At 47.0% G+C, this 12,465-nt stretch overlaps 2 protein-coding genes across 5 annotated transcripts in view; one reads left to right on the forward strand and one right to left on the reverse strand.

Moving 5' to 3' along the window:
* The window catches only part of LOC113213903 (uncharacterized), a 92,511-nt gene extending 83,260 nt beyond the window's left edge, over window positions 1-9,251 (forward strand). For 3 of the 4 annotated variants that reach the window (XM_052264202.1, XM_052264205.1, XM_052264204.1), the window contains exons 3-8: window positions 4,466-4,578; window positions 4,740-4,888; window positions 5,039-5,162; window positions 5,246-5,484; window positions 5,573-5,759; window positions 6,873-9,251. In XM_052264202.1, coding sequence (XP_052120162.1) covers window positions 4,466-4,578; window positions 4,740-4,888; window positions 5,039-5,162; window positions 5,246-5,484; window positions 5,573-5,759; window positions 6,873-8,462 — 2,402 coding nt within the window. In that variant the 3' untranslated portion in view covers window positions 8,463-9,251. Of the gene's footprint in view, window positions 1-1,492; window positions 1,808-4,465; window positions 4,579-4,739; window positions 4,889-5,038; window positions 5,163-5,245; window positions 5,485-5,572; window positions 5,760-6,872 lie in introns of all 4 variants that reach the window. The other variant, XM_026433131.2, reaches the window with a different exon arrangement.
* A 97-nt stretch (window positions 9,252-9,348) lies between these two features.
* On the reverse strand, window positions 9,349-12,058 carry LOC113213904 (polymerase delta-interacting protein 3). The gene is made up of 8 exons (XM_026433132.2): window positions 11,898-12,058; window positions 11,274-11,568; window positions 10,940-11,153; window positions 10,733-10,863; window positions 10,528-10,622; window positions 10,178-10,403; window positions 9,896-10,089; window positions 9,349-9,814 (listed from the first exon to the last, which is right to left on the reverse strand). Exons 1-8 carry the CDS (start codon window positions 11,966-11,968, stop codon window positions 9,700-9,702), a joined length of 1,341 nt encoding a protein of 446 aa, XP_026288917.2. The 5' UTR covers window positions 11,969-12,058; the 3' UTR covers window positions 9,349-9,699.
* Window positions 12,059-12,465: the final 407 nt, after the last annotated feature.

A 12,465-nucleotide genomic window follows, 5' to 3' on the forward strand; every position in this document is an offset into this window, starting at 1 on the left:
GGGCCCCCGATCTGTCGAGACGGTCGTTTCTCCCGCCATCATAACCGCCTAATCGGTGGCCGGCATAATCTTGATCTTGGGGCGACTCGCTGGACGATCGGATGTGTTTCCGTCCGAGCCTGCCCGGCGCTCGTGATCCCGTGGACAGTTGCGCGGCGGGGCGGCCGGTTGCCTAACCGCGCGGAGGGCCCTGCTGAGATGTCGGAGACGAGGTCCCGTTGCTGAGCCCGGCTGGGCTGGGCTGGGCCCCCTTGGTTCTGGTTCGACCCGTCCGGCGGGCCGCCGCGGGCCCGGCCCTTTCTCCAGGCACGATACAGTATTTAAAGTGGAGTCATTCAGAGTCATCTCATGGCTGCAGGGCGTGGCGTGTCCCGGGGTTCCGCGCGATGCAGCGAGGGGGGAAGGGGTCAATGCACTGCTGTCAGTCAAATGACGTCGCCCGCGGGATGGAGGTGAGGGGCGGGGCGGGGAGGGCGCGCCGATGGAACACATCCGCGAGGCGGGCACTGGCTGCCGAGTGCGTGTGCGTGCCCCGGGTTCGACTCCCGCCGCGCCCGCAGCACCGCCGTCGCTCGTGTTTTGTATAGATCACTCCGTGACTGCGGCGGCGGTGGCTTTCCCCGGAGCGCCCGGCCGCTCGTCCGCCCGCCGCGGGCCGAGGGTTTGGTTTTTGATCTCGCCATGCGTTATCGGCCCGGCTCATAGGCAGGACGACGTTCTTCTATGACGAGCGATGGCAGCCTGTGGTTATCCCGTCGCCGATACGTTTACGCTCGCTCTACATATCCCCGAGCGGTTCGGTCGCGCTGGCTGAACGCCCCAGTGCCCATGTGCGGTCGCGTACCTCGCGGCCTGCAGATGCAATTTGAAAACCACCGATTATAAAGGTGTTGGAAGATATTTGAAAAGTTGGGAGCTTATGAAATGCTTTTTAAAAGCGGGTGGTATAGTAACTCTTCCCAGGAACTCTTTCACTTTAGTTATTATTTCTTGTTGGCTACTTGATCTTGTGAATGCGAGTCACATGACGGGATGCGTGCGCGGCTGTCCCGGCCGCGGTCCCTCGCGGTGGTGAAACCCTTTCGGTCCCGGTCACGAGCCGCCGCGGGGACTCGTGCACTTTTATAATTGCTTAATCGGAAATGGCGCGCTTTGCTGTGCATACATTGTCGGGGGGCGCGTGGGCCTGCCGCGTGCCGCTGCAGATTGTAATCTTATTGCAGTGCAGAGAGATGGCGACCCCACTCAGGGGCCGTTGCTGCCTTGCCTTGCTGTATCGCCTCAGTTCGAGGACTTATTAGTTCTTTTTTAACGCTGTGATAACATTATCACTGGCTACAAAAACATATTTTTAAAACCCTACGAGTTCCGCGCAATGACAAGAGTTTCCGCGGCCTCCCCCCTGCCCCCGTCCCCGTCCACCCTCTGGTCGCCACATCGCACTTCGAGCTTGCTCCTAAGCGCGGCCCGCTCCGCTCCTTGACCCGCCCAGCACCGAGTGAGTCCTGCACGCCGCGGAGTTGTCGTCGCCCACGCCCCTGTGCCATCACCATAAGTGCCCAGCCCAGCGGTACTTGTGACGTGATCAGCCTCTGATGGACGATTATTGAAAGAAGAGGGAGAAGAAGAGATAGAGGCTTGCCGTCTCGGCGCCGTCCGATTTTGTGCCCGACAATGTGAGTGGCCGCCACCATGTCTAGCGGCAAGGACACGTACTGGGAGACGCATCCCACCCCCGCCTCAACCCTGCCGTCGCTCGACTTCTGGGACTACAGCATCGAGTTGGAATGTCTGCAAGGCCCCGAAGGTAACCCCGAAACTGACTGGTGTAACGTGTAACCCTTATTTTATAGCGCAAAAGTCTTCCTCTGCGTAAAGTTGCTATTTCCAAACTTTGTTTAAAGCATTTGTCAACTTGTCTGGTAGCCGTTGTTTCTGAGTTCATTGTTATAAAATGTTTGATCTTTTGATTTCATTTTTACACTTTGTACATGAGCTGAGACATGGATTGTGGAATTGTTGAAAATTGTGAAGGACCAATCAGTGTTACTGTACCCTCCTCCTTCGATGTGGAGGAGTCTTTTTGATCGCAATCTGCGCTGTTGTATCATGCGTGTAAGGGTTCGGGCTCGACTCCAGCCTAGAAAAATTGCTCTTGACTTTCAAAACAACGTGAAGGATTTGGAAACCCTCTGCGATTACCAAGATCCTACCAGCAGTTTGCAGTCTTAATGGCGAGGCTCCCTTGACCTTCACAACTTTCCATCGTTATTTTTTGAACCAGCTCACTTATAGAAGTATCAGTTCAGGTAGTGAACTCTCAGCTCAACACTCGATATGTGCATGGTTGGACGAGCGAAATCCCCTGTTTGCTGTTTAACGATTGTTTAATCTTAGTGCAAACACGCCTTTCCGTTCGTTCCCATTCCGTCCCTATCCCTGCCCTAGGCCAACCCGGCCGCCTGGTCATGGCCGACATTCGTAATGTACGCTGTCTCCCCCCTTCCTCCCGGTGCTCCAGCTGGGTTAACTGCGCCGCGCGTTTGTCAAGTTCCTTCTGCTCTCCGCGCGCGAGTACAGCTATACTCCCGTCTGTGCGGCTCGGCGGGTCGGCACAGCCCGCCCGGCCCGGTGACCGATCTGAAATAAGTGTCGCGAGCGTGGATCTGTTAGTCGTGCTGTTGGTCCTTCTCCAGCTGGTGGGCGCTGGGCGCCTGCGAAGCGTGGGGTAGGCAACGCGCTCAGCGCGGGCGCGCGGCGGGGTTGCCTACCCACCGCCTGCCAACCGCCGGGTTGGCGACGGGTACCGTGCGCGTGCGGGCGCGTGAAGGGCTTTGCCTATCCCTCCGTAGGGCGCCTGCGAACTGCAGGGTAGGCAACGCGCTCAGTGTGGGCGCGCGGCGGGGTTGCCTATCCTGCCGCCTGGGGCCTGCCGCTCCGCCGCCGCGGCGAGTTTGCCCACCCACCTGCCGCGGGGGACCGGCTCCGCCTAGGATGACGCATTTTGATGGCGGGGGCGGTGGTATGGGAAGCAGGGGGAGCTGTTAACGCAATATCGCAATAAACGCGCCGAGAAGGAAAGTGGATTTGATGAGGTCACTCGTCACTCATTATCCCTGCTCGGGAGAGCGCGAGAGTGAGGGTGGTGAGCAGGGCCCCGCGGCCCGGCCCAGCCCGGCCCGGAGCGCGGCGGAGGAGATTCGGCGCGGACGGACGCGTGTGCGTGGGCGGTCGGGCAGGGCCGCGCCGGCCAGGGCGCTTTCTAGGAGTGTCCTGAGCCTGTCATTCTGGGAGGGGGCGGGGGCAGTAGCAGCGAGGGCACTACTTTCAAAAATTTACGTTTAATTTACCCGCACGCAGAAATTTGTTTCCTTCCCCATAGCGATCTTAGTATTATTTTTTTCCCATTGTGACCCATGCGATAAGCTATATATTTTCGATTTCCTCTCTGACAAAGACTTTTTTACTTGAGCAGCGATGCGCGTAATGTCACATGTTTGAAGGAAGGTTAACTTGTTAGCAATATGGCCTGTCCTCGGCACCTTAGCGTTGGGTATGATCTTTCTCTTGAGCGCACCCATGTGGTTGTGCCTTTCGCGGCGCAAGTAGACTTTTCCTGCGCAGCCCCCCCCCCCCCCGGTGGATGACGTTTCGCCAGAGCTCTGTGCGCAACCCATCCAGCTCCATCGAGCCATCCGTCGGCCGCAGTATCAGTGCCTCGCCTGTCGCACACTCGTTTGAGGGCCGAACGCGTGTGGATTGCGTTTCTTGGAGGGGGCACGCCGCCGTGGAGTCACTCGCGGCCGCGCGGGCTGCGCCTGTGCTCGCGCGCGGTTAGCCCGCCGGTGCAGCTTAGCGCAGTCCAGTGCGCCCAGCCATGCATGCCCTATGAGAAAGCTGTGCGGTGCTTGTTCGCTTGGTTGGCTATTTGCCCAGGGAGCGTCTGCAAATTAACCGGCGAGGCGAAGAAAAGAATCCGCGCGCGAGAGAGGAAGCGGCCAGGAAGGAGACGGGAGCGGGGGGCGGGGGCTGTTTGGTGGGGAAGGGAAGGACCAAGACCCAAGCATACGCGTTTACAAGAGGATCGAGCTGGTTCTTGTTGGCAAAGACACCTGTCCAGCTTCAAATAGTTTTATTTCTGCTTCGCCCTGGAACACGAGGAAGTAACGTTTATATCGTGCCCCCTCCGCCCTGCCCTCACCTCACCCCTCTCTGCGGTTGTGTGGTCACGGCAACTTTTGGGCGCCGCGGCCGGAAACGCGAGAGGCACTCGGATCTCTCGTGGAAGAAGTCACACCACTACCTCCACCTCTTATTCCTAAAGCGGGGCAAAATGTCTATCTGTCTTTTATTTATGGCGGGCGTCATCATAAACGATTTCACGTTCGTTCACGTTGTTACGATGCTGTTTATTATGTTTCGCTTCCACACGTCGTCTCACACATTTTTTGTCGTCTGTCTCCAGATCTCCAGCTGGCTGCAGAGCTCGGCAAGACGCTGCTGGAACGAAACAAAGAGCTGGAGACGACCCTTCGGCAGCAGCAGACCGTCATCGAGGACCAGACGCAAGAGATTGAGGTGCGTACACTTAGATGATAAGAAGAAAATTTTCCAGAGACACAAACGGAAGAGATCAAAGTTTTTTAATTTGAGCTGTGCAAATAAAATTGTGCGCCTCCTGCATCCATATTCTTATGTTATTGTACCAACATTCTGCTATATTTCTTTGTCTTTTGCAGTACTTGACAAAGCAGACGGCCGCCCTCCGGGAAGTGAATGACTCCCGACTACGAATCTACGAGCAGCTTGAAGTGAGCATTCTCGACTTGGAACGCGCCAACCAACGACTGGCTCTCGACTCGGCTGCCGACAAGAAGCACATCAAAACGTACGTCCTCCTGGTCGTTAAACGAGCGTGTTGCTTTCGTGATGTAATTGAATGGCCTGTCGCGAGAAGGAGCGCTCAGTGAACCTTTTCCCTTTTCCCAAATGAGAAATTGACAATCTTTTTAACTAATCACCTGTTTGCGTATTTTAGGCTCTGTGTGAACATTGACTCCCTGGAAGCGCGCTGTGAAGAGCTCCAGAAGCAGTCCGACGAACTGCAGAAGCAATTGGAGAGAAAGACTTCAGGCCCCTCTTCAAACAACAATAACAACAAGGTGGGGAATCCGAAAATAGCGTTTGCGCCACCATTCACTCTGCTCTGTTAATTTTACAAGTTGTCTCACCTCTTTCCACGCAGTGTGATGCCTTCGCAGACGCACCGAATCTGGAGGAAGAGGTGGACAGGTTACGGGGAGAAATGCAAGAACTTAAAGCTCAGCGCCTACGTGACCAGCGCCGGTCTTCAAAGCTGGAGGAGCAGGTGCAGGCTCTGGTGCAGGAGAACCAAGTGATGGAGGAGCAGCTTCAAGTTTTCCAACACAAAGAGGAGGATATGAAATCACTCCAGGAAGAAATTAGCACTCTAGAAGAAATAAGGTAAGAAACTTCTTATAACATTTTATGTGTGGTTTATTACTTATTATTATTTCTGATATTTTAACTTTCAATATTTTCTGGGTTTTAGAAGCGGTCAGCTTTGTGGAAGGTGCACTCAAAAGATGGGGTCTCCACAGGGCCCTCTTCATGAAAGTTTGCAGTTATTAGAACAGTGTGGTGGAGGTGCTGGAGAGGACGGTGATGAAGAAGATGTTAGTGTCATTGACTCCTTTGTCAGTGATTCACAAAGAGCTTCTGTACTTCTTCAGTTACAGGTAATAAAATTCTCTATTTAATTATATTTTTTAGAAAATTATATTTAGCGTTATGTATAAATGAAAAGTTTTCCTTATTTCTGCAATGGTGGACAGTTAATTGGTTCCTTGGAGAAGACTAGTTCCAAAAATATACCTTGATATGGCATGTTTCAGGAAGTATGTAGGGTGGTTTGGGTGATGTGGTGGATAGTGACATTCCTTGGCAGCCCCGGAAAGGCATCAATAAGCCTTCCAGGAAAGCCCCCAACTGCACCTCCAAGTTCGTCTCTACTTTCTCTTTTGCTATTTCTGGCAAAGACATTACTTTTCTGGCCTTTAAAAATCCCTATATGCTTGTTACGCTGGCTTTTAGGCTTTCCATCTCGGGCTTCAGGCCAATGCATAGGTATGTCTCAAGTTCTTATTCTGACCAGCTTGTGGTGGTGGACTTCATACCTCAAACTAACAAATATAAATAACGGGTGTGAACATTTTATTTTTATTAACTTCCAAGTCCAATTCACAGTGTGACTGGGATGGACCATGGATTATGGGTGCAGTTGAATATAATTTTCTTTTTCCCACTATACCCTCATGTGTGATGTTGATTAATAATGTGAGAAACCTTTTCATTTTCCAGCAAAAATCCGTAACCACTAGGCCCCTTTATCCCTACCTATTTAACTTTGCATCTCTATGTAACAGGGTGCAGACTTTTTGTTTTCCTTGTTTTCCCTACTTTCCTATTTTGTAGGTTTGTGCTGTGTGGTTTTTGTCATCTACCATTTCTAATTTTTTATCTTTAATTTTATCAGAAAATTGACAGTGATGATTCAAAACATATAAACTTATGATTTACTACTCAACAGATAATAAACCATTTCTTGTTTTCGTATGTTACAATTCCATTCATTTTTTAACCGACTCATTCATGTTTATTCAGTAATAAAACAAAGTAAAATTCTTTTAATATGGATGTGGGTTACCTTTGTACTGTTTGAACAGAAACAGTAGTAACGTACAGTTTGAACAGTAACAGTAGAAGTAACCCATGGAAATTTAACTTTTGAGTTTGAAGATGACATTCAATGTCTCTCATGTAGTAATTTTTGTTTTACTGTGTGCTTTCAGGAACGTTCCAGTGAAAATCCCTATCGAGACCTTGTCCAGAAGTACGAAGCTCTTGTGCAAATTCAGTCAAACCCTGTGTCAAGCAGACGACCCAGCAAGCCAAATGTTGTACCAGTTAGCAATGGCCCACCCGCTGCCCATGCTGCTCTCTCTTTGCAAGAAGAACTACAAATGTCTGGTGATTTCAACAGTTTCCGAAATACCGATGAAGAAAGTGGAAATGAAGACAATGGAAGTACCTTGCTTTCCCAGAAAACAGGGAGAGGTCTTCAATCGGAGGCGGCCAAAAAGGCTGGACAAAACAAGACTTTTTCAACCACACCAACAGATTTTTCAGAAGCTGAAACATCATCTTCAGGCTTCTCCGACGAGACCAGTAACAAGTCTACACAAACTGAGTCACACAAACTTCCAGGTGGTTTCCTGTGCACTATTGTGGATGGTGAAGATTGCCGCTTTAGTATCTATGATGATGCCAGTCCTGTTGATGGGCGGTTCCGCAATACCCCTGAATATCGCAGTCTGTTTAGAGAAATTTTTGACATTTTGAAGAAAGCAGCAGAAGCCAGGGATGAGGGAGAAAAACTGCCACTTCTTGATGATGTATCTGTACCTCATGATCCCCCTCGTGTTCCTCCTGTAACACCTGCCAAAGAAGAGCTACCATTGTTAAAAATGCTTGCTCAAGATGGAACCCAGACATCTGTAATTTCTGAAGAACCATCAGAAATCTGTTCTGAAATATGTTCAGAGATTGTTGCAGATGCAGAGGTAGAAAGGGTAACAGCAACGATGGTAGAAGAACTTTCTTTACCCTCACCCTCAACAAGTGTGGGGGAAAAGAACGCCGAGGCTGGACCAGTATCTTCTCCAGCCTCAGCCTCGGCTTCAACATCTGGATCGAATGCTGATGGTGGAACCAAAAAGTTTATGGACCGTGCTGGAGAAGTAGAGCAAGAACCTAAACCTGCATCACCTGCTCCTAAAAAGGATATTATGGAATACTTGGCTATGGGAGTTGGTAGGAAAAAGGGTCGCTCCAGAAAAAACTCGCCTCATGCATCACCTAGGAAAGGCATTGAAAGGGTTGATCCATCCAACCTGTCAATGATAGTCGGGCTCAATAATGCTAGAATTTCGCATGACAAGAGCCCAAGAAGACGGCGGGACAGGTATGCTGATAGCCCATCTCGTAACTCTGAGAGTCCCAGCAGGCAATCTGATAGTCCCTCTCGCCGTGGCTATCATTCGCGATCACCAAGTGGCCATAGAAACTCGACTGCTTCAGCAAATGCTCTTGCTGCACGTTGTCATAGAGAAGTTGATGAGTTCTCATCAACCCAACCAGGACCCAGCAAGTCACATTCTTCAAGAGGGGGCTCTGCTCAAAGCACTGCGTGGACATTCAGTCAGACTGCCTCAACAGCTTCTCAGGACATAGCTCGTTTGAAAAAACTTGAAATGTCCTATGCAGATGTACTGAGAAAAAGGCCAACATCTTTACCTACATCTCTACCTATGACATCTCAACCAATGGTTAATAAATGCACACAGGTAACATCACGAAAGTCATATCATCATCATAAATAATAAAGTGTAAAATGTTTCTATGTGCCTCAAATTGTAAAAATTTTGACTTTAAACAAGAGTACAATGAAAAAAGTAACTTTTATGAAATTGACTGTGGATAGTGTCCAGAAGTATATTTAGAGTAGATTTTAAGATTAAACAAACTGTGCCAATGTTCACTTTTCCTTGTCAGCTGTTCAATTCTTTTAATAAGAAATACCTATACATAACAATTACATGTACAATTTTTGTGTTTTCAAATTTCGCAATCCCTCTTGGCCTTATTGGTGATAACATTGATTTTACATGTCATACTTAGCATTACACATTCTCTTAACTTCTTACAGGTGATTTCTTGCCTTGTGCCATTTCCCAATTTTTACAAAATTTAATAGTTAATATAATACATTTTTAGTATGAGGCAAGTTTAGTGTGCATATGTATAAGCATCTCAAATATTGTAAACAATGAAGTATCAATTTGTGCCAGTGGTTTAAAGACCATGTACTGTACCATGAGTTTCACTCAATATTGAAAGAGTAGTGTGTTGCCTATTTATCTTAAATTTTCCTTCCGTAGGTAATGTATTTTATTAACTGTACCGAATTTACAGTAACATGTTACATTCCCATCTCCAGTTTAGTTTAAATTTGTTTTGAACAAATTTCACAATTTGAATTTGTATCTTTAGTCTTTACTGTGTGAGTTAAGTTTTGTACCGGTAATCATTCAGTATTAAAGATACAGTTTGTGTCTTTTAGAGAAGACAAATGTATGCATGTACAGGAAATAAACTTCCATCCAGATAAATTGTTGCCCTGTTATTAATGACAATGTACATACAGAACCTGACCACAAAAGATCAAGATAACAAATTGCCACATGCAAAATAAAAGTAAGGCATTCATATACGAGATTGCTTTTATTTGTAAATCTTCAACAAGTTAACTAAGGAATTAACAGCAAAATGGATGTTGGTCAATACAATGTAAGCATTTGTTTGCAATCAATAATACACACTGACTCCAAGCATAAAATCATTTCCAAAACTCGATTTCAACTAAATTTGTATCAAATATGAATAGGGTTACTTTGCTTTGAGATGAAAGGGGCATCCACATTAGTGAACATTCAGTCTCTTTCAAATATTTGTATTCCTTTATTACTAATGCATCTCAAATTAATATTGCCATCATAAACGACAGTCTGTTAAGTTACAATTTATACAAATCATTTTCCAACACATGCCATACCAAAATTAAGATTTGTTGAAAAGTGCCTTGTGTATTGTGTTAATGTCTGGTACTACAGATGATTTTCCACTTCCTGATAGCTTGGCAGATGATCCTGAAGGCGTTCTTAGATTTCCACTACTGTCAAAAGGAGTGACAAACAACAAAAATTAAGTCATACAATATCACAAGTTGAAAAGGAAAAAAACAAAACTAACATACCTCTGGGTAGCTGAAGAGGCTGTAGTGGCCCTGGGCTTAACTAATAGACATTTCATTGGTTGTCCATCTAACTGTCGATTGTGATAATTTTCGACAGCACGTTCAGCATCCTTGTACAAGCGGTACACAACTTCAGCAGTTCCTGGCCTTACCAATCTTGATGCAACCAGTGGTCCAATATCCTCAAATAATTCCTGTGAGAAAAGAAATATTGATCACAAAGTTGAAAAAATAAATCCACAACCAACCACCACAAACAAAAAAAAAGAAAGAGTAACATACCCTGATATCTTCATGAGTGACAGAGCTTTGTAGATTGGAAACAACAATTCTGTAACCTGAAGATCCTGCTCCAGATGCAGATAGGTGAGAAGGTTGAATTCTTGATGATTCTAGTCTTGCTTTAGCTGCACTCATGGCACTGCCACTTGGAGTTCGAGTTGATCTCTCAATTGGTCTCACAGGTTCAACCATATCATCATCATCGGACAAAACAATAGGGCGCATACTGTAAAAAGAATACACATAAGAAACGTAGAAAGAAAAATAAATTGAAAAAGTGTGTAAATTAAAAGTACTAAATGGCATTTTAAGTCAATAAGAATGTGCAAGGCAAATAAAATGCTATTTACATTGGTGGAGGTGATGGTAATTTCATCCTCTTCCTCTGTTCCGCTGGGTAGTCCAAATCAATGTAACCTCTGCTGTTCGTTTGCGTTATGCGTTGCTGTCACAAGAGAAAAACATTTTAAGTACTGCATGCCTCAAAATCCAACTCAAAAACATCAAAAAATAACCATATTATAATTTATAGTTTTAGTTTATAGTTTTGCTTACTTGGAGAGGTGCCTTCCATGAGTATGGTGAAGGATGAGAAAGTTTGGAAGCACGAAGCAAAGGTTCTTGACGCATTTGGTCATTGTTAACAGTTCTGCGCAGTGGCATTACACTTTCAGACATAAATCCATCTATAGATAGAAAAAAAAAGAATTAAAGAACCATGGAAAGAACTTCACTGAAATTACTTGGTGGCAAATCACTTACCAGACATTTCAATGTCCATGTCCATGAGAGCAGGAACATTGTGTGGATATCTGCCAATGCTCATGGATTGATTGATTGTTCGCTGAAGAGGAATCATACTATGATCTGGACCAGGTCTTCCGTGAATATCTTTCATGTAAGGATTGCGCACAGCTTTTCTGACACTGGCATTATATCCATTATATACTAAATGGCCTTGCATTCCATCATGACCCTAAAAAAGAGGGAATAAAACTCCAATAATATTACATCAGAAGGTTTAAATTTGACTTTGATAGCTAACTTAGAGGTAAGGGACTACAAAAGAAACAAATCGCGGCAATGTTTATCTTACCAATCGCGTTTCCCGCAGTTTCTCCAGTTTCAAGCGTACATCTGTTTTCTTTGCAAGCTCACATATCTTATCTCTTGCGTCAGTAATGTGAAGGCGTTTTTTCTGAATGATCCGATTCCGTGCATCAGCAATAGGTTGTTGTCGCCCACCAGGACCAGCATTCTGAGAACCGACTCGGCCAGCATTTGCAATTCCTGGTTTCCTAGCCTGCTGGACTCCTCCAGGCCGACGAGGTACTTTGTTTGGAGGATTGCCACGATTATTAGCTACATTATTAGCACCAAACTTCTTGAATCTAGAAACAATTACAGAAATATGATTTACAAACATTTGCCCAGTTGGCTAACCTACACAAGAAAGGAATTTTGTAAACAAACGGGAAGAAATAATTTCGAAGTTTGTGTAGCGAGTAACTGCTCGTAACAAATAGTTTCAGTTAAAATAACCGACAAAAGTTCGTAAAAGAAGAGCCTTACAAAGGGTTTCCGGCAACTAAGGTAAACTACCTCTCAGGTTAGGCGTCACTTTGAGCAAAGTCCGTACGCCGTAAAGTCAAAAATAGTGGCTGCTTCGGCAATACCAGAAACGAGCAAAAAACAAACATGAACAATAAACGATACTAACCCTCCCTTCCCCTTGACAGAAATCTTGTTTTTCTTGATAATATCGTCGAGACTGAGTTCCATGCTCGCCATTTTCAACAACACAACACACAAACACTACGCCACTATTCCCCTACTCCCCTTCTCCTTAATGGAGTCCTGATGGTCCGCGAGAGCGCGCCACAATCGCGGGGGCTGACCGCCCTTATTCGCAGGCCCGTCGCATGCGGCGCTATGCGCAGGCAGGCGAGGCGGCCGCGCCCCTGGGGGATAGACCATACTGTGCAGCGGTGTGCGGGTACTGCCTAACCACCAGGCGGCCCCGCGCGCGCGTCCCTGTTTGTGCTTGCGTTTAGTTAGAGGGGTGCTTGGGGTGCTAGGGGGTCCTGAGCTGTCGGGAACGTTTTTTCCCACGTATACTTTGCATGGGTTTCTAAGGCGGTGAGTCTCAGGAACCCCTAGCACCCCCTAAACTAGAGGCAAGCTGTGGCTACAACCGTCACGCGCCCAGGCCCATACTCCCCGGGATTTGTAAGACGATTGACGCGTACGTCGGTTAAACTGTACTGACCCACCACAGGTCATGGAGC

This window comes from Frankliniella occidentalis, unplaced genomic scaffold (assembly GCF_000697945.3).
Source record: "Frankliniella occidentalis isolate FOCC.00 unplaced genomic scaffold, Focc_3.1 Scaffold17, whole genome shotgun sequence".
Taxonomy (NCBI): Eukaryota; Metazoa; Arthropoda; class Insecta; order Thysanoptera; family Thripidae; genus Frankliniella; species Frankliniella occidentalis.

Bases quoted from the DNA above. Each gene is read 5' to 3' on its own strand.
- LOC113213904 (XM_026433132.2), bottom strand. From the start codon at position 11,968: ATGGCGAGCATGGAACTCAGTCTCGACGATATTATCAAGAAAAACAAG. The intron at 10,623-10,732 runs GTAAGCAAAACT...CTCTTGTGACAG, and splicing joins CATGGAAGGCACCTCTCCAA to CAACGCATAACGCAAACGAA. The intron at 10,404-10,527 runs GTAAATAGCATT...TTCTTTTTACAG, and splicing joins TTACCATCACCTCCACCAAT to TATGCGCCCTATTGTTTTGT.